The sequence below is a fragment of the Sceloporus undulatus genome, chromosome 3 (genome assembly GCF_019175285.1).
Source record: "Sceloporus undulatus isolate JIND9_A2432 ecotype Alabama chromosome 3, SceUnd_v1.1, whole genome shotgun sequence".
NCBI classification, from domain to species: Eukaryota; Metazoa; Chordata; class Lepidosauria; order Squamata; family Phrynosomatidae; genus Sceloporus; species Sceloporus undulatus.
The window spans coordinates 95,267,239-95,289,106 of record NC_056524.1 but is presented as its reverse complement, the minus strand read 5'-3'; the positions used below and the strand labels follow the sequence as shown (position 1 = coordinate 95,289,106).

Below are 21,868 nucleotides of genomic sequence, written 5' to 3'. Positions count from 1 at the left end.
TCCTTGGGAAACTGATCTCAAACAATCTAAAACCCATCTAAGGTGACTAAATCCATTCTACTTTGGGTTTCTGCCTTCCAAGCTATTTTCAGGATATAAATAGTAGATGGAAACAGTATCTGGACTAGTTGGCAAGCAGGCAAGCACTCTGATGGTTTGATCAAGCTAGCCCCTGCTGTGTCTGCCATTGCTGGGGCAGCCGCAGAATCTCCTCATTCCAGACTTCTTTTCAGCTGGACTCAAGATCCAAAGTTAGTAATTTATCCCGTCAGCAAAGCTTCATATCTATCCAGTGGTATCACTAGGGGCATGTGGACCACATCAAGTAACACTTTAAGGGACAGTGACACCACTGCTCCTCAAACACCTACTTTTTGGCAGAAATGGAATGTGGAATTCATCTGTTTCCCTTTAAAATGCTTTAAAAATGGTGAGAGTGGGGTGAAGTTCAGTGGAAGGAGAAAAGAGAGGCCCCAGAATTTTTTAACATTCAAACTTCAAAATTTTATATTTTTAAAAAATATATTTTTAAAATTTTTAAACTTATTTTTTTTTATTTTTTTTTAAAACCATCACATTTTAACCACATACTCACTATGCATATGTAAATGCATTTAGGTTGTGCATATGATACTGTAACTTGAAGGTATCATTTGAATTTTGCTATTTGTTTACATCACAACTATTAGCATTACACTCATTGCTATATGGGAATTACGATTTATGAGTAACATTAGTGCAAAAAAAGCATTGCTAAGGAGTCTGTATGGTAGGAAATGAGGTCAATGGGGGGGAGGGTTTGACACCATGAGTTACTGGACCGGGTGACACCAACCCTAGGGATACCACTGTATCTATTCACCTCTCTCCCCCTTTGATTCCCTTAGCCTCTTGTGCATGTGAGTGAAGATAATTTTTACAAGCTACAGAGTTATGTGGCTTGAAGTGTCCAGGAAAAGCTGATTAAACATTCCCAGAGCAATCTGACTAATTGGCATTTTCTAGTAATAACAACAATAATAATCTGAAATGTAAGGTAAAGTTAGAACATGAATAGTTTTTGCTTGGTATCTGCTTAGCAATTTTCCATGGCTTAATGACCAACTGTTACATATCCAGTATCTGCCTATGATTTGCTATAGATGTATGCTGTTGCTGGGTAAACTTTCAAAAACAGCTGATAAAGTATATTTGCTTATTTGTCATGCTCAATTTGAATGCTGCCATCTTGCCTGGCATTTCATTAAATAAAATGATGTCTTCAGTGGACCACTACAGTCTTCTCTATAATCTTAAAGGGGCAAAAGTTCCCCTACAAATTACCATGCAAATATCCTAAAACACCTTGCCATGGGACATGTGTACGGTACCTTGTGTGGAATTTACTATTGGCACTCGCACACCCATAAAGCCCTTTACTATGCCTTTGGAGCAAATCTGATGACTGAGTTCTGATCCTGATTCTTACACATAAGTATTTTATGTTTCCTGATTTACTACATTACTGCAGAATATAATTTTTGTGGAAAATATGAGTACTCACCACATGGTGCTCAGATGACCATTTCATGCACAAGGTCTGCATTATGCAGAACTGATTGAAATTAGCTTGTTCTTTCTTTCTAAGCAGGATAATTGTTAATGAATTTCCTGGCTCTCTCATAAGAAACTGAGGTGGCAATTTAGCATGATAATAAAGTTTGCAGTTAGCTTCAATCATACAATCATATTTTTAAATCAGCTTTTAATGTTATGTTCCTGAAGAGCTGGGGGGGGGGGGGGTGGATAGTGGAACCAAACCAACAATATTTCCTAGAGCTTCATTTGGTTATACATGGAGGCTTTCTGTATGGTCATTTGGGACGTCCTCCGGACGTCCCATTTTAAAAAAGGGGCGTCTCTTTTAGACGCCCCTGGGCCTAGTACGGACTCCGTCTGTACAAGATGGCGCCGGCCCTTCTACATGGCCGGCGCCATCTTTGCGTATCGGACGCTGAGCGTCCGTACGCGTCGCATCCCTTGTGACGTAGCGAGTGCGCCCCTGGTGCCTCGCTACGTCGCAAACGCGACTCGAAAAGAAGCTCCATTTTGGAGCTTCTTTTTCAGTCCGCAGGGGAGCCGCGCCGTGTGGAGGCTCCGGCTCCCCTGCAGACTAACTGGCGGCGGCGGAAGACCGCCGCAAAGCGGCGGTTTGTATCCCGCCATAGAAACTATTGAACATGATATTTTTTTCAAACAATGCATGCTGGTTATTTGAAATTAAATTAGCCAAATGGTGAAGTAAGACTTTACTCCAGCTTGCAAATTGTGATGGATCAATTCCTCTAAGAATGTTCTAACAGGAAATAATAACTTTCCATCACACCCCAACCCCTGGCATTGTTCCAAGAGTTTCCTATATACTGTACATATCCATGGATCCAAAATCATACTGTTGAGTCCCATTTCTGTTACTGACTCAAATGTAGTCAGAAGAGACCCACTGAAATCTACAGGACACACAGAAATTCAGCTAGCCACTGTCTGGATCAAATCCATTTGGTGGCTTTGTCCAAATAACAATTTCTAGGTGTCTATTTCTCAACTATAATCAAAGCTTTAAAAAAAAATTTTTTTTTTGCACTACATTTCTCAGAATTGCCTATCCATCGTGGCCATCAAGGGATTCTAAGAGTTGTAATCCAGAAAGTAATTTTTAACTTTTCCAGGCACTCTTTGAAGGGGTTGCTTTATGGAAGAGTTTTATGATCAGGAGGAACCACTTTGACAAAAATACTTTGTGGAAAATACTTTTTATTATAAAACATACAGTATACTGATCTTAATATTATATAAAACACAGTAGAAATATCAGAGTCTTGTAAAGACCAATAATTTATACACTGAGACACAGGTCACTGTTATTCTTCCAGTCTCAAAGTCTGAAAACACACACACACACACACGCACACACGTAACAAAAAGAATGACTGAAGTCAGCCAGGGATTCCATTGCTGTGAGGCATTTGCATTGGTACAGTAATTATTGCTAAATTGTGCTGGAATAAGATCAGCATTTTCCTTTCCTTTCTTTTTATTTTAATTTGCAAAGTGAACAGCTGATCCTAGGGAGTTAACAGAAAGTAATTAGCAATAATAATTGCGGAATCTTGTCTATATAAAACATGTGAGGGGATTATGAACTTCTCAAAGGTCAACTCTTCTGTTAGATTTAATGGAACTTTGGTTTGTTTTAAGGTGCTTGTTGCATAAAATAATAGATATGGTGTGGTGGTCTGAGCATTGGACTAAAGCTCTGGAGACCAGGGTTCAAATCCCAGCTCGGCCATATAAACCCATAGGGTGACCTTGGGCAAGTTACACCTCCTCAGTCTCAAAGGATGGCAAGGAAAAACCATCACTGAAGAAATTTGCCAAGAAAACCCCATAATAGGATCGCCTTGCGGTCATCATAAGTCAGAAATAACTTGAAAGCACACAACAACAACATCTGTGGTTTGAGTATTCCACCTTTGAATACATCACCAAAATGGACTGGGGCAAGGAGAAATGACAAATGATCTTCTCTGGATTTGCTTACAAACAAATACGTATGCAAATTTATATTCTAATTTGCCTCTTCCTTTTCCCGCTAACATTTCAACTGTGGAAGCCATAGACGTCTTAGATAGTACAAGATGTGCAAGAATTAATTTGCCAATCCAGGATTTGAATTTGTGAACTGGCTAGATATAGCCTATGGGTTTGCTATTGTTATTAAATAAAGTTTCCCTGATCTCCCTAATAATTTATCCCATAGTATAAGCTGAAAAACCCATGGCTCTCTAGACATTGTTGGACTCCAATTACCACAAAATATTGTAGCCTATACAATAGTGAGACATGATTGGAGAAGAAGTTTATTTGTATCTGGAAAACTACAGGTTCCTCAGACTTGGAAATTTTGAGTTCTAGCACAGCTATTTGTGGCACCCAATGATACAGAATGTGGGCTAAGAAACTCACCATGTGCTGCTATTGTATCATGGAGATGCCATAGGAGAATGACTTTAAGGTGATGGGGCACAATCCTACCATAGTTAAGGACTATTTGGGTCAGTTATCAGTGGTTTAATTTTGGCTAGTTTGGATTGTTTTGTTTACACATGCAACCCACAAGATCAAGTTTCAGAAACAAGATGTGAAAATATTAAAGCTTCACAAAGTTGTCCTGAAATATTGTGCTCCTGCCTCCTTCCACAAATTCCAATCTCAGGTTCTAAGGAAAATGGGCAAGATAACCTATTCCATGACAGTGATAGTTGAAAGGTCTCTCCATATGTATTACCTGAATAGTATTTTGGTATTTCATGAAGGTAAAACTCTGTGCTCCCTTCATTTTTGGCACAACTGATCTACTATCTCCTTGGTGCAATTGGTTTTATTTAGCAACTGTATTTTCCTAGCTGTGCTCACTTGGCAGGGGCTTTAGATAATTGTGTGTATTCAAAGGAGATTGTTTGAACTTCAGAATATGTGTATGTAGGTTGCTTTTGAATCACTGCCTAGTATATTTTTAGCAATGCATTTGTAGAAGCCTGCATCTCTTTGTGTAGCCTGCTGAATGATTAATGAGCCCTGAGGGTGAAGGAATTTGTTTCCATACAAACGGGACTGAGCTCCTGTTGTCAGATGTGATTTGTCTGGGATTTCCCATGTTATTTCTGCTTTAGGGATCCCAATGGCCATACAGTTCAGTTTCACAGTGTTGCCTGGCCTTGCATAAATGACAGGGGTTGGTTCACTTGTGATCCTGGGTGGGTAGGCTATCACAATCACTGGAACGTTCATCAGGGAAGAGCCATATTCAGTCACCACCTTGCACAGGTAAGTCCCTCGGTCAAAGACAGATGCCTCACGCACGGTAAGAGAGCCATTCTCTGACAGGGAGAACCTACCAAGAGTCTGGGGACTGTCCAACACCATTCCATTGGGCAGAGTCCAGGTGATGCGAGCCTGCTGACTGGGTTGAGTAATACAATGAAGCTGCAGGGTCTCCCCATTAATAATGCTCACCAGGTTGTTATATTGATTGCTGATTTCTGGTTTCAGACCCACTTTGAGGAAGACCACCCTCTCAACATAGCCCCAAGAGTTCTGAGCTGTGCAGCGGTAAGTCCCAGCATCTGCTGCAGACAGGGCACTGATGTGCAGGATGCCATCCCTTTTGTGGTAAAATCTCTGTAAATGGCTGCCCTTCTGCAGTTCAGTGCCATTGGGAAGGATCCAGGCTGTGCTAGGCTGAGGGTTCCCTTGGACTGAGCAGTTCAGGTTGATGCTGTGACCTGCGGCAGCAGTGATCCTTTCCATGGTAGGATCCTTGAAGGTGGGTTTCTCTACATGGTCCATGACCTGAAGCTGCACAATCAGCCTGGCTTCTCCCCCTTCATTCCTGCCAATGCACACTAGCTGCACTGAATCTGTCTGTCTCACACCACGGATATCCAGTGTGCCATTGCGGTGCACAGTGATTCTGTTCCCATAATAGGGGGCAGGCAAGATGACTCCTTCTGGGAAAGCCCACATGACCCGTGGAGATGGGATACCTTCCGCTTTACAGTCAATTAGTTTCCGGCTGTCTCTCAGAGCCATTTCTCTCATTGAAGTGATTGTGCTGAGATGCCCATTGATTCTGGGGGGCTGAACATTAACATGGACCCAGACAACTTTCCGATCTTCTCCAGCACTGTTCCGGGCCACACATGTATAGTTGCCACTGTCAGATCTTTGGGCTTTCTGTATGAGAAGTGTCCCATCTCTGTACACCTGATATTTATCTGAGAGAAGTGGGATAGGTCTGTTGCTTGGAGACAACCAGATCACTTTTGGCGTGGGCTCCCCTTTGGCTTCACATCCTACAGATACCACATCCCCATAAGGTATATTGAGCACTGTGTAGGTTTTATTCCTGATTATGGCAGGCTCAGCCACGACTTTGACTCGCACTTTCATCTCATCTTTACCTATCTGGTTCTCAGCATAACAGGTGTAGTCCCCTTCTTCTCTCAGCCCTACATCATTGAAGTAAAGTGTCCCATTGTTGAACACCACATATCTCTTTGTTCGGCTTCCACTGTCATCTGATTGCATGAAGGTGTTGATCATGCTGCCATCTGGAAGACTCCAGGAGATCTCAGGGTTTGGTAGGCCTGTGGCCACACAGTCAACTTTCAGGTCTCCTCCATAGATCACTTTGTGATTATTTTCATTCTTGTGCTCTATTTTGGCAGGTTTCATCATCACGTTTACTTTGAGAACTACATAGTCATCACCAATCTTATTGCGAGCCACACACAAATAGTCTCCTGCATCTTTGTCAGTGACAGAATGGACAACCAAAGTTCCATTTCCAAATACCTTGATTCTGCTGTCCAAACTAATTTAGGGGAGGGGAAAAAACAAAACAAAGCATATGCTGTAAGTTTATGTTCATAAGACATACTTTGAGTCAAAAAACAAACATAAATAATTATCTTCATTTCCAGGCAAACAATTGCATCCTGAAATTAACTTTCTTTAACGGAAGGATGTTTTTGTTTGCTTTATGCTTCTCTTCTGAAGTTCTAGATTTTATTTACAAAAATCTACACTACAATCAGACATGGAACTGCAAAAAATTAAATAAATTCTCCTATATATACACATCCTACAGAGAAGTACCATGCTTATAAGCCTAAGCAGATATGTTTATAAGATGAGCAGGATATTAACAATATATTCCATATGACAAGATACACACACATTTATTAATGATGGAATGTTATTCCACAGAGAATAACATTGCTTTGATTATAAGCAAGTCAGATTTTTTCTCCTATTAAACATGGAACATATTTGTATATATTAACCATAGTCAAACTACACTGTGATGCCTACTTACCTGGATGTAAAATTCATTGAACTCTATAGGATTTATTTTTGAGTAAACATATATTGAATTGAACTAACAGTGGATCATGACATCTTTGAGAAAAGAAAATGAATGTTCTACTTCCACTAGCAGTATGTGACATGTTTATGTGAACTAATTTAAGAAGTTTACACAGCCAAAGTACTAAATGGAAGAAGGTATACTCCCCTCTGCAAAAATAAATTATATGATCAATCTGTTTTAAATGGTTATAAACACCCAATGCCATTATGTAAGGTTGTTCTGCCCTTTTGGCAAATGAGATGTTTGCCTTGGATGCTGACCACGTAAGAATATCTCCCCACTCAAGACATCCCTGATCCTGGAACCACTTCTCTTCCCATTATTTTCAGATGTGGGAGAACAAAACCAATGCTCCATACTTTGGAAAACTCCACACGCATGCCCTTCACATATTCCCCTTCAAATGCACAATGAGGCACAGCTAGCCAAATGTATAAATGACGGTGTATTTGGTCTAACTGCATATTTGGTCTCTAGCTGACAGCAGTTCTCTGAGGCTTCAGGAAAATACCTTTCCTGGTTCTGATTCTAGGATTTTGTTATCTTGGAGATGCTATCAATTGAGCGTGGGACCTTCTTCACCTAAAGCACATGGTCCATTAGGAACTATGGCTAGGGCTGGCCTCAGGACATTTTGGTGCCAGATGCAAAGGAGAATATGTCACCTCCAATTCCACAGTAAAAAAGCCAACTTGACTGGCAATTGGATTTTCTTCAACACTGACAAAGGGAAAGTATATCCTTCTGAAAGACAGAGGGTCCCTTATGGGATGCATAGCATCCCCCCATGGCCAACAGCTCTCCCCTTGCTACCACCTCCTAGCATCTGCTGCCTGAGGCAGCTGTTTCACCCTGCTTAACTGTAGAGCTGACCCTAACTACGACCCATACCTGTACTATGAAAGTAAGAAGTTTTCATTCTTTCCTAAACCTAGAATACATACAATATTTGAAGCTACTTCTGTTAGAAAAATGATATGATGCAAAGAGGAAGGGTGGGGCAGTTGCCTGTAGTCTACTTTCTGCGTCCAATTTGGCAGAACACAAATTTTTGCATAGGCTCATGATCAGAGCGGTAACATAAAGACCGCAACACTGTAGCATATTCCTATAGAAGCCCATCTGTTAAGTCCCACGTGATTTTCTTCCCAGCAACTTTTGTCTCATGAGATCAGGCTCATCTATTTTTCTACTTATCTGAGGCCTGAAGGAATAATAATCAGTGGTCTAAAGGACCCACTGGTTCCACTTGTTCACAGTTAACATACCAGTTGACATGCCAGCACTTTTTGATCAGCAGGGAAGGTCTGACCATTTGCCACTCTCTCAAAGCTACCTGTTCCTTCTGATCTTAGCTGAAATCCCCAGAATAGCTACAGAAAGGAGATTTGAAACAATGTACAGTTGGCCGTCCACATTTGCAGCTTTGACTTTTGTGGATTTCACTATTTGCTGATTTGATTAATATGTTCTCTAGAGGAATCTCTCTGGTTATTCCAGTGTGACTTTGCAGGATGTTGACCACAGAGACATGCTGGAGGACCTAGGGATTTCTAGAGATGTGTTCTCTCAGGTAATTAAAAGTGTTTTTAATTTCATTCCCCCCCACTTTTACTGTGCCCCTAACACAGCAAATGTGGAGGGCCTACTGTATTGTTCTGAACTATTCCTGTTGTAATGTTGAGATAGCTTCAATCTGAATAAACAAGGCCCATTCAGTGGCTTCCATTCCATGGGGCAGTGAATAAACTCAGGCTTTTAGTTTCAATGAAAAGTGGGTTATTTCTCTCCCTGTAAAGGCCATCATAGGTGCGCCATGGGGGTGGGGTCGAATGTGTGGATGCTATGCCATGACTCTGACCACAGGCCAGTGCTTTTTGCCTGTCAGTCCAGGGCCTCAGAGTACTTTCATCATCCCAGTGATAAGAGAGCCAGCAGTCTATTAGTTTGACAAAAGACCTGCACCTGTGTGAAATAAAAGCTCTGGAACTGGATTGATGATTTGGGGTTGCATCTACACTGTAGAAATCGCACAGTTTGACATCACTTTAAGTGTTACATCTCCAGCCTATGGAATCCTAGGATTTGTAGTTTTACAAAGTCTTTAGCCTTCTCTGCCAAAGTGTTCTGGTGCCTGACTAAACTACAAATCCCAGATTCTGTAGGAAAAAAAACATGGCAATGAAATTGGTGTCAAACTGCATTATTTCTACAATGTAAATGCACTCTGAGATGTAGTTTGTTTCCTGAGCCACTCTGGGCATGTGGAGAGGAACCCTTGATGACTCTTATATTAATGGTCTGGTTCTGTTTGTGGGTTTACTGTGTTCCTCTGGGCCTATTTCTAAGGTAATTTCAGATGTCTCCAGCTAACCACTACACTTTCTTTTGACAGCTAACCATTCTATGATAGTGAAATCATGCTAATAAATTGGCATTATGCTGTGTACTGATACATTCTGTCTGTATGTACATGTATGTAAACACATACATTTATATCCAGACAACAGCCTGCATTTTGAACTTTCCAAGAAGGGGGCATGTCCTAATAGTCTAAAATTTAGCTATTTTGTAAGACAAGGGCTACCAAAGATAAGGACATCCAGTTTTGCCACCATCACACCATATGTCTTCCCACCTTCACTAATGACAGTCCATGATGCAGTATTTAGCTCCACAGAATGTAGGACCTCTGGAACACATGACAACATCATATTAGATGGAGACTTCACTATAGGTGAAGTAGGAGGGGGAGATTATGAAATACAGGTGCTGTTTTCAGTGGCAGCCTCAGATCCTCTGTTAGCACATAATTCCATGCTAACTTCATATAAAAATATCATTAAAATCCCTGTGAAATAACTAGAAACCCAATTAGCCCAGTTTTCCCCCCAAAGAGAACAAAATTCTTGCCATAGTCAACCTAATATAGTTCTCTGTAGTTTCTGCATGTAATAAGAACACATTAGTTGGCATCCTCTTAATGGCATAGACAGACATAAATGCACATTATACCTGCATATGCCGTTTTTGTTGTTGTTGTTGTCAATGAGGAGGTTGGTATTCCTTTTCTCTTTCTAGCCATAGGCACAGTGTGAGAGGAGATTGAAGAAGCATCTGTCTCTGTTCCTGAAGCCAGATGTGCAATGGTTACACCATTCACTGAGACTTAAGGAGGATCCCAGTTTGCATCTGGCCACAGGGACATAGCCAGACCAATCTCTCCTTGCTCTCCAACACGCATGCAATAGCCATGGGGGAGGGGGTTGCAGTGGCTATATAGAGTGGGGTGTGTGTGTGTGTATGTGTGAACTATAGTCCAGTGGGCAACGTATGGCCATCTGTAGTGTAGTTCCACATGATGAAGTACTATGCTATTCTGAGCCATACGGGATGCCAGCCATTAAACGACTGCAAGTATATAACTGACTTTATTCATAAAACACAAGTGTACTTAATAACGACCTTATTTTTTCCCTACAAATTGTTCACCTTATATTAGTAACTGTATTAATTATCGTTACTAAAGATGAATCGTTTTAACACAAGGCAACATATGTTTTAAGAGCACTGCCAGCTCCAATGTAATGTAAAAAAATCTTAGTACTGTATAAACAGAAATCAAAGCCAAACCTCTTGGAACACTTGAACCTCTTGGAATACAACACATTATTATATTTATATTACTAATAAAAATAGTCACTTTAATAGAAACAAAGGTATTTAGCTAAATGTATACATGCACACATAACAAAACTCATACTGCTGCTCCAGGAAATATGGCCACAATCCAGCTAACACAAAACAGGTTTAAGGCTCAATGTTTTAAGTCTGCATTTCATAGCTACCTTTTTTGTAACCAACAAGACAATCCTTAACTCAGAGAGCGTTGGTCACACAGAAGAGGATTTGGCCTGGGGATGCTTTCCTTATTGTGTTGGCTTATTTATATAGTTAAGATATGTGGGCAAATTCTATGACTACTCCATTAGTACCATTTCAAGTATTTGTTTTGAATTAATAATCTTTGATCTTCACAGGCCTTACTTCAAGATATATATTGGTCAGTACTGTTGTTTTCAAATACACTATGTTTAGGGAACTGTTTCCACATTTCTCCAGTTCTACATAATGCCTTTACATTGTAGTGCATTCCTAGATATTAATTTCATAGGATGCATAGTTAGCATGGGATCTTAAGTCTCAGAGTTGCTTCAGAAATAGCCTTCTGTATAATACAACAAACACAACCCCATGAATGTACATGGCAGACCAAGAGGGATAATGATGAGACAGCTGACATTCAGGGATACTTTTCATTATTACTCATCTTCTCAGAGGGAAATCTCTGATAAACATAGAAAGAATCCCAAGATTCCTTGGCAAACTATAAATAAGCAAACACATAGTATTCAGCTACACTTATATACATTCTTGCTAGATCACTTGCCTACCTGGGGCTTACTTTTGAAGAAACATGTGTAGAATATCAAACACTGAAGACTAAACATGCCACTGCAATGCCATATGGAAGGAAAGTGAAATGCTACTGGAAGTGTAATACTACTATTGCTGTTGGATTTTCATTTTAAAACTGTGTGTTTTACACCTGTGGGCACACACACACTCATGTATGAATACACAGAGAGAGAGAGACATTGAACTGCCCATTATTTTTTACCCAAAGAGCATGAACCAAAACTATTTGGAAAGATTTGAGGGATTATGCAGACATGTAGAGTTGTGTGGAATTTTAAAGAAATAACACAGATATGGCATGCTGATAACCAACAGTAATTTCTTTTTCTCCAAGAGCTTGGAAAAATTACCTTTTTTCCATTGCATCATCCAGAATCATCCAGCTGGGACACTGACAAAGCTGGCTGGGGGATTCTGAAAGCTTTATTACAACAGAGTTAATTTCATAGGGTAAGTTTTAAAATCTCTCACCTATGCAGAGAATCCACCATCCTTTTCGAAGGAAGCCTCCAGAGTATTCGTGGCCAGGGGTCTCCAGATGCACTGCAGACTAGCCGCAGAGCACTGCCATATGTCACATCTGTTCTCTGTGGAGAGCTCCCAGTGATCTTGGCATTTGTAGACTGCTTTTTCACATGCAGCCATACAGTCCTCCTGGCAGCACCTACCATATTGGCTGCAATGCATTCATAGCTCCCACTGTCTTTGGGCGAGACGTTGCGTATATAAAGGGTTCCGTTTGGAAAAACAAACAGATTGCCATGGACAAATTGGGAAGTTCGGATCTGTGTTCCATCAAAAAGCACCCAACGGATGCCAGGCAAAGGAGCTGCTTTGGCACTACAATGAATGTTAATATTCTGCCCCACACTGAGGGAAATATTTTCCACTTTCTCCTGCTGGATAATAGGTGGCAAAGCAGCTACATGAAGTCTTACAGCAATACTGTCAGCTCCTGCAGCATTGCTGGCTATGCACTTGTAAACTCCCCGGTCTGAGAAGCTGGTATCCTTGAGCGACAAGGTTCGGTTTTCATACAGCATCACTCTTCCCTCAGTGGTGCTCACAGTCTGTAGTATTTTCCTGTCTGGAAAAATCCAAGAAATGTGTGGGTTTGGGATACCATTGGCTTGGCAATCCATGGTCACTTTTTCTCCAAAATAAACAGTCACGTCTCTGAAGCGTGGACCCAGCATTTTGGGCTGCTGGGCTAAGACAGTCAGTAAGACAATCATTTTATCAGTACCGTGCGGGTTCTGAGCAGTGCACAAATACTGTCCACGGTCTTGAAGCTGAACATTGCGGATAATGAATGTACCATTTTTCAGGACTTCAAAGCGTTGTATCCTTGTATTGGCTGTCATCAGTGCTCCTGCAAGATTCAACAGATGGGGTGGAGAGTTAGTGTTTATTTCCCCCTTTTTTCCTAAACAGCTTTTATATACAGAAAATAACCCAGAAACTTTGATTTCACAGGAATATTTATGTAGAAATTAAGGTCCAAAACACACTGCAGAAATAATCTAGTTTGAGACTGCTCTAACTGCCCTGGCTCAGTGCTAGGGAATCCTGGGAACTGTAGTTTATTTTGGCCACAAGAGTTCTCTGACAGAGAATGCTCAATGTCTCACAAAACTACAGTTTCCAGAATTCCCTAGTATTCATCCAGGGCAGTTAAACTGGATTATTTGTGCAGTGTGTTTTGGACTTTAGAAGCTGTGCAGAGATAAAGACCAAATCTAAATAATCATCTAATAATGCTTAGTATCTGTGGATGTAATTGTGTTTTCCTATTTTCTTCAAAGAAAGAAAGAAAGAAAGAAAGAACATCTTGTCCCAGTGTATGCAAGACTACAGTTTCTTTAATCTTAATCTACTGGGATAGGATATTTTAGTGCCCTCAGAATCATGTTTTGCTGGAACATCAACAACAAAAACCCTAGACACACAAGGTAAGCATTTCATGGCATTTTGGCCTGTAGTGTTATTAAAATGCCCTGTCAGTCACTTGACATGTACAATAGGACATACCAAAAAACCCTCGGGTGAGCCAAAAAAAGTGCCCACAAATGTATTGCTTTTGGCCACTTTTTGTTGTTTTTCCAATTGATGTAATATAGTGGGACAAAAAAAAATGCTTCTTCTCTTTTTAGTGATCCTTGATGGAGGGAAGAAGTGACACAATCTGGTTGTCAGTAGGTTGGTCCCATTTACTAAAAGTGGAATTTTCAGTGGTTTAAGGAAAAACAAGATGTAGAGCCTTCAAAATACTGCAGCTTTCAGCCACTGTCTGTCTGTCTGTCTGTCTGTGGAGCTTATCACGTGACTTAATGAATCGATTTACCTCTACCCACCTTAAATCTTAATTCGGGCAGCATCCTGATATTATTGCACGGTTTTTGCTGCCCAAATACATCCCAGAAGCATTCCTCATGGCTCTTTTGGATCTGGGAGTTAAGAAAATAGCCACTGGAACGCTCCTGGAAGCAGGGATGGACTAGGATGTATTAGGTCGGCAAATTAGGGAGCAAAAAACCTTGCAATAATAACAGAATTCCACCTGATTTAAGCCGGGTAGAGGTAAATTGATTTATTAAGCCATGTGATAAGCTGCTGTCTGTCTGTCTGTCTGTCTGTCTGTCTGTCTGTCTGTGTGTATTTATGCCAGAGCTTGCTTGATACAAGTTCTTTATTTGCCTAATGTGGATTAACTCCTGACCATTGGCCAAGTTGGCTGGGGTTTAGGGAAACTTCAGACTAGAACAAAGGGTGCTAGGTTGCCCACCCTTTGGCTCAACTATTGGACAGGGCTTAAATAAGTATCACAGTGCAGATAGGAATTGTCACCTTGATGCACATCTGCATTCTGCATGAGCAATGCACAAAGGAGGATACTTGTATGCATGACTCTCTTTTCCTGGATTAGTGAAGAGCTGTGACAGAATTAATCTAGTTAAATCCCAGAATTAAATTAAAAGGAAATCAGTGCACACCAAATATAATTTGAAAATAAACACTATGCCTTCTATACAGGATTAATTTTAACTAAAACACACTGCTTTTGCTGGAGTGAAGAAAGAAATGGATGAGATTACTTTTATGTCCTACTGCATATGCATCCAAAAACTTACCTGTGGAGATTTTCGTCCAGGAAAGGAATGGCTTGGGTTCTCCTACGGCATCACATGGGATGATGGCATCTGATTCAGCAAGGATGGATAAACTGTTTGACTTTTTGGTTATCTTAGGCTTTTCACCTTGTGTCCTGAATAGTGTGGAAGACTGCATGATGCTGGAATTCAGTGGTCTAACTCCTCCCAGTTTAGGCACAAACAAGACATTTGGATGATGATGATGAAAGTTTCTGGAAGATGATGTGCTTGAAGTTGTCTGAGATCTAGTGCTTGGAGTGAGAAATGTAGGTGTGGCAACTGCAGTTGGTGGCACAGTGACCAATGAAATGGGAGGTTCTGGCATTGCTGTGGCTTTTAGAAGAGTACTCTGTGTTATAGTACTGGGTGGTGGGAGAAATTTCTTTTCAGTGGTGCTCACTGGGGCACGCACATTAGGAACAGCTAGTTTAGAATTTACTCCTAAGTGTTGGAACACCCTGGTTCTGTTAATCAGGAATGGCATTCTGGAATTTGAAAAGTGTGGCACAGCTTGATTTATTGTTCTTCCAGGCTTATCTTTGATTTCAGGAAGGTAGTTATTGGCAAAAACCCTGGAGTAACTAGTGTATCGGCTTTCACCCTGGTTGCCATTTCTGCTTGAAGTATGCACCTTAGGTCTGTATAACTGTGCAGGTGTTGTGGTGGGGAATGTCTCTGCATATGAAGAGTTTTTTCTGTCCTGTGTGGTTTGTGCTGCATATGCTGTAATCTCAGGTTTATTGGTGTAGCGAAGAGGGACTTGCTGTGTCACAAAATGGTGAAATAGGCCTGGTACCATGAGATACGGAGTTTTCATGGTTCCCCTTGCAGGAATGTGTTTTGGAGGTACATAAACAGGTGGCTGGCTAAAAATGGGTATCATTCCAATTGGTTGTCTAAGAATATTTGGACTGAGACTGTTGTATGATCTACTACCATATGGTTCTTTCAATTGCCCTTGCTTTTGTTGTGTAGTGATTCTGTTGTGGCTTGAATGGAAAGTGGAAAGTTCATTCTGTCTTGAGCTAAGTTTGGCTTTAATATTGTCAGCAGTAGATCCTTTGTTGTCTGGGATGGCTGGTTGGCTATATGTGTAATTTTTGTTTCTAGAAGAATGATCAGAGAAAGTAAGAGTGCTCTGGATTAATGGATGAAGAGTAGTGGCTAAAGGTAAAGATGCAACTGGTAAAACAGGAGGATAGCCTTTTTCATTTCTGTATACAGCAGTTTTATCATGATGATCATGTAACTGAGTAATACTTTCCTTTGAAGATGGGAGTATGGATGTTGTGCTTTGCCAAGGATTTATGGTTTCTTTCATTTCAGTAGGTGTGAAAAGGTGATCATCCATAATATGAGCCAAAGTCATTGTTTCCTTCTGATGGGAAGATGTTGCAAATGTAGTCACTGGTGGAGTTTCTGAAACATTATGCACTTTATCTGCATTTGGAGGAGTCTTAAGGTCCTCCTCTGTGCTCTTAATCGTAGTCATGTATTGTACAGTAGGAGGTCTTGACAGGACTACTCTTGGGTTAAGTACATTCTCTGATGAGCCAAAAGGAAGAGACTCTTCAGCAAATTCTGGAATCTTTGAGTGATTCAAGTCAGAAGGTGACAAAGAGCTAGTAAAACTCAGTATAGGTACTGAAGTTCTTGTTCTATGTGTCTTTGTGATTTCATTATTTTGTCTAATGGTATCACCTGCCAAAACTTTGATTAATTCATTTTCTGTAGGTGTCATGAGCACCTGTTCTGAGTGATGAGATAAATAAAATTCTTTCATAGCCATTGTAGTTGGTGGATCCTGTGTTGTTACCATGAGGTGACTTTTAGGGTCCTTGACACCATTAGAAAGAGTTGCAGGTATTTTAGGAAGTGAAGCAAAACGTTGATGAACTGAAGGCGCTTCAATGTCTTGGGCTTTGGTGGACCTTTGTAAAGAAGTAATAGTTGTAGTTAATGAAGAACTGACTTCCAAAGGTTCATATTCATTTGCTTGTTGTGTTTCACCATCAGGTTTCTGATAGTCCCTAAAAGTTGAATGTTGTGCATTTTGTGTTACAGCTTCTATTTTAGGTATTTTTTGAATAAAAGGTATTTCCTTGACAGTAATGGCAGTAGGGAGGATAAGCTTTGGTCTTCTGAACCTATTTGGTCTAAGTCTCTTTCTCCCATATGTTCGCCTGCGGGGATGCTGAATAACCTGTGGCTCAGAAACTGTCATTTTTCTTTCAGATGCTGTAATCATGGAGACAGTGGTCACCTTGTCAGTAGCAATGGTAGCCATTCTCCATTCTTTCTTTTTAAATGGATCGGTGGTACTTTCTACAGTAAAAGTGGATTCTGATTTTTGAGCATTTGCGTTTTTAAGGATTAGACTTTCAGAAAACCCAAATGGGTCTGAAGAAATTCTTATTTGCTGATGCTCTATTTTACTCCTCTCTTTAAGAATAGGTTCTATCATTGGAGAGGCAGAAGTAAAGAAGGGAGTAGTGGCTTTCAAATTAACATAATTGTTAACTGGAGACTGTGCAGAGATTGCAGTGTTATCTAGTTCATTTATTTTCTTTTGATGGAAATATGTTTCTGAGCTTTCAGAAAAATGGACTTTTGTAAGGGAAGAAGGTACTGATGATAAATCTAAAGAGGAGAATGCATACTGTGTAGCTGTATCTCCACTGTCTATTGTTACCAAAGGGCTTTGACTATAAGGCAAGCTGGTTATAATTTTTTCATTTGAGGTAAAATCATCTATGATTTCCAATTTCTCTGATTTCTCCTGATCTGTCTTCATTTCACTGTTGTCCCAAATCTGTGTCTGTCCATTTTGAGAAATCTGTTGATCCTTTGTGATAGATGATTCCATCCTGTACAGACTTTGTCCAGTGCTGGAAGGCTCATGTTGTACAGAATATATGGTACTCATGGCTGGATAATGTGTTTCTTCTTGATGGTTATCATGAGCATTAATAATGGGGGGAAAGGTGACCGAGAATAGCTCTACCTCACTCAGATGTGACATATCTGCAGAAGACTCATCTTCACTGACTTCCTCAGCAGTATTTAGTGGTGGGCTGGCAATGGGAGGAGGAGGTACTCTTGAGGTCTGATGTGTAAATGGAGTCTCTGACGTTGTTCTTAAAGAAGGATCTGTTGCTGCTGTTGTTCTAGAAAGATTTTTCCCACGGACTTTTGCCAAAATGTTGGCCCAATGTTGTGGATTAATTTGTTTGTTTGCCATATTTATTCTCCTTCGAGATTCAAATACCCTACGGCCCTCTGCAACATTGATCTCTTCAGTCCTATCCATGCCTTTCCACAATTTCATTTTGCGCTTTCCTTTTTTATTCTTTTTAATTTGGGCAGGAATAACATGGTCATTCTTTTGTTTAAGGGATACCTCATGTTCCTTCAGATGGAGTCTTTTGATTGGAGTATAATCAGATTCTTCATCACCAGATCCCTCATCATCTTCTATGGTCTGCTCCCTTGCTTTTATAGAGATCCTTGAACCAGGGTGCTTTTTAAATTTTGCCCTTTTGGATGATCTGTCAGATATCATTTTATTGACTGTTACTTTAACAGAGAACTGGTCTGATCCTTGTTGATTGATAGCCACACACCTGTAGTAGCCACTGTCCCTCACATGGCTGTGTGGAATTAGCAGTGTGCCGTTGTGTAACAGGTATCCATTGGATGAGTTGGATAAATCATGAAGAATATGGCTGTTTGGGAGTATCCAGCTTAGGTGTGCATCTGGTATTGCAACTGCATTACAAGGCAAAAGGATGGAATCCCCAACATTTTTTTCAACTTTTGTTGTCTCAGAGTCGGGTGGCTGAATGACTGGAGGATGCACCTGAACTCTGTAAGACATTGTGTCTACATCATTTCTCACCTGAGCAACACAGTGGTACACACCTGAGTCAGCATAGGCCACTGATCTGATGACTAACTGACCACTGCTGAGGACAGAATACCTGCTGTCTTCCATTTTGAATGGAGCCTTCAGTTTAGTCCCATCTGGAAGCATCCACGTAATGGAAGGACTTTCTGATGCTTTCACATTGCAGCTGAGCTGAGTATCTGAACCTTCTACTAAAGTCTGAGCATCCCTTGTGTACTCATCGTGCTCTATCATAACCCAGCTGTTTCTCTGCTGTCTGTTTTCTTGGGTCTGAAATGTTTGAGACACTCTGGTACTAAAAGACAGCACTACTTTTTTTCCTGTGCTCTGGCGTCTGTTTAATTGGATGTGTATCAATGGTTGCATCACCCAGGTAGGCTCAGCAAAGATTCTCCCTTTGACACCTGTGTAGTAAAGGGCATCATAATCAGAACCTTGCTTGTAATGATAGCTTAATTTTGGCTCATAGCTGAGTACATATTCCCTTTCTAACTTGACAGGCACTTCACTGTAATAAGCAATAAGCTTCCACAATTTTTCATAGTTGTCTCGGCTCATGAGGCATTCCAGATCCAGGGAAATGGTAGTGTTGACTTCAATTTCATGAGGAGAGACCTGGTTCCACTGAATTTTGGTGGAGTCAGTTGGTTTTTTGATTTCACAATTCAGATTCACTAAGTTTCCATGCTCATCGGTTAGGTTCAAGGTAATGTTCCAAGGAGACAGCTGGAATTCTTCCATGGGAAGGTGAGAGATGTCATCTTCCTGCTCCTCTTCCTTGGGGCTGATGGTCTGTTTGAGTGAGGATTGTAAGACAGGCTTTGTGCAAGAAATATCTTTTACATTTTGAATATCTTGTTTCTGGAATTGCTTAGGAAAGCTACACTTAGGGCAAAATTGGCCTTCTTCATAAGCTTTGTCTTTTTTACACTTGAGGACACCTGGAAAACAAAACAAAACAAAAAAGCATTTTACAAATTACATAACATATTTTTTTTAAAAAATAATAATAACCCTGGTTGAATATACAGCATTCACACCCAACTAATTTCACAAGCAAGTTGCAGAGAAGGCAGCCTATTAATTCTGGTATATTCTGAGGACCTGCTTTTAGGGATATCACTAGATACCTGATTCCAACTAAAGATAAAAGAATGGAACAAAATCAACATGTTTTGCTTCTACTAATTATTGCCTTATCACATTTAGTCCTATCCACCATAAAGTGTGATAGACCTTTGGTTTCCAAAGCCTTAATTCTGCTACCATGTGAGCTAAAAATGCTATTTCAAACATTAAAGCATGAATGCTCCTAAAGAATCTTTGGTTTTTTATTACAGTATTCCTGTTCTCTACATATCTTTCCTTAGATTACTTAACATATCATTTTAACTGACTTTTGTTCTTTGACATTTCCCAACCAAACAAGTTGTCCCCAAAATTTACTTCATTCAAATTTATTTCATGTATTTGGTGTTTGAAAATACCCATGGTCCTTTTACACTACACATTTATAGCACTCTGATTCAGCTTCAGTTGCCATGACAACCTCTTATGGAATCCAGTTTAGGGAAGTATTCAGAATTCTCCCCCAAAGTCCAAACCTCATTATTTTTTAGTATGGTAGTTAAGTGGCATCAGAGTGCTGTACATGTATAATGTGAAAGGGCCTCAAGCCACATTCCCAAACAGTATTTCTATCAGAAGAGAACTTTTGAGCATGAGTCTCAAGCCCAACTTCACAGAGTGAGAAGATTCTCCAAATGCAGCAAGGTTGTCTTATTACACTCCAATAGAGATGATGTAATGCACCTTTCCATCTGAAAGGGTGGGCATAATACTGTTATGTCCAGAAGGAAATGCTACCTTACTGAACCACTGTTTCCAAGGTGGAAAGTGAAACGGCTGAAATTCAGTTTTATTAACCTAAGATATAGCCTTAGATTTCTGAAGACTTTTCAAAAGGATCCTCATCCAAACCATTCATTTGTGTCCTTTTGTTAACATGCATATAGATTTACTCTGTGTGTATGTGTGTGTGTGTATAAAAAAGCTATTTGGCCAAATGAGTGATTTTTCTCTTTCTCCTTTTGTTTGCTTAAATTTGTATTTTTTTAAATGTTGTTCTGTGCCTTTAATTCATTTCTGACTTATGGAAATCCTAAGGCAACTCTATCATTGTCCCCCCCCCCCATGGCTGAGCATGTGTGAGTTGTTCCAAGTCACCCAGTAGGTTTTCATGGCCTGGCAAGGAATTGAACCCTGGTCTCCAGAGTCAATGTTCAGTGCTCAAACCACTACACCATACTGCTTCTCAGGATCTGACTAGTCTTATTATTATTATTATTCTTTATTTATAAAGCGCTGTAAATTTACACAGCGCTGTACATACAATCTTGTAGTCAGACGGTTCCCTGCCCTCAGGCTTACAATCTAAAAGACACAACACATTATAAATATATATTTATATATTTATACTATTTATAAATTATAAATAGTCTTCCATTATTTAAATACTTTATGTGTTCTTATTTGGTTTTGTATGTTTAAAAATGTGGGATTACTCATTTATTTTTGTATTTTGTTTGTTATGTGAACTAGATTGTTTCTATTGTGGTTTTTTTGTTGTTGTTATAAGGTGTATTTCAGTACTACCTAAAAGCCACAATTTTCTAGGAGGTTCCCAAAATAAGGTTAATAACATTAAATGCACATGTGGCTGGCTAAATTCAATGATGCATTAGGGCAGTGGTACTCAAACCTTTTATCCTTGGGACCCCCTTTTATATCTACATGTGAATGATGTGCCCTCCCACTTGACATAGTATATGAATATAAATATTTTGTTTGTTTAGTGTGCATATTTTCATTCACACAATCATGTAAATTAAAATTTTAAAATTTTATAAGAAAATAATATTGTTCAAATTAGAACAATTTTATTTAAGTAAATTCAATATTCAACTCAAAATATGTGTAAATTGTACACATAAAATAGTATGAGAAGAGGAAGAGGAGGGAGATCAGGGCTTCCAAGTCCCATGCCCCCACCCCACTGTTTGAAATGATTGGGCTAGCTATAATCTGCATTCTCAGATCTGGTATTTAGAAATAGACATGCTAAACAGACAGGCAAAAAGAGGTCCTTTCAGGCTGGCTTGAAGGTGTGACATTTAGATTATACATGCCTTGAAGCTATCAGGAAAGTGCCTCTAGGTCCCTTATGCAGAGAAAAGCTGTTTCAAAAAGAAGCAGCCTTTTTCTGCTTCTTCCTGGCTCGAAGCCATGTCTTGTGGTCATGACATGAGCACTCCAGCTGCCTTGGGGGCTGGCAGTACAATTGGTGGGGTTTCAATG

General features: G+C 40.0%; 1 protein-coding gene across 1 annotated transcript in view; it reads right to left on the bottom strand.

The window, feature by feature from the left end:
* Positions 1–3,437: 3,437 nt before the first annotated feature.
* The window catches only part of MXRA5 (matrix remodeling associated 5), a 43,302-nt gene continuing 24,871 nt past the window's right edge, over positions 3,438–21,868 (bottom strand). Inside the window, exons 5-7 of the mRNA XM_042455999.1 lie at positions 14,584–19,452; positions 11,924–12,824; positions 3,438–6,415 (exon numbers count right to left, since the gene is read on the bottom strand). Of these exons, the coding sequence (XP_042311933.1) occupies positions 4,507–6,415; positions 11,924–12,824; positions 14,584–19,452 (7,679 nt within the window). The 3' untranslated portion in view covers positions 3,438–4,506. The remainder of the gene's footprint in view (positions 6,416–11,923; positions 12,825–14,583; positions 19,453–21,868) is intronic.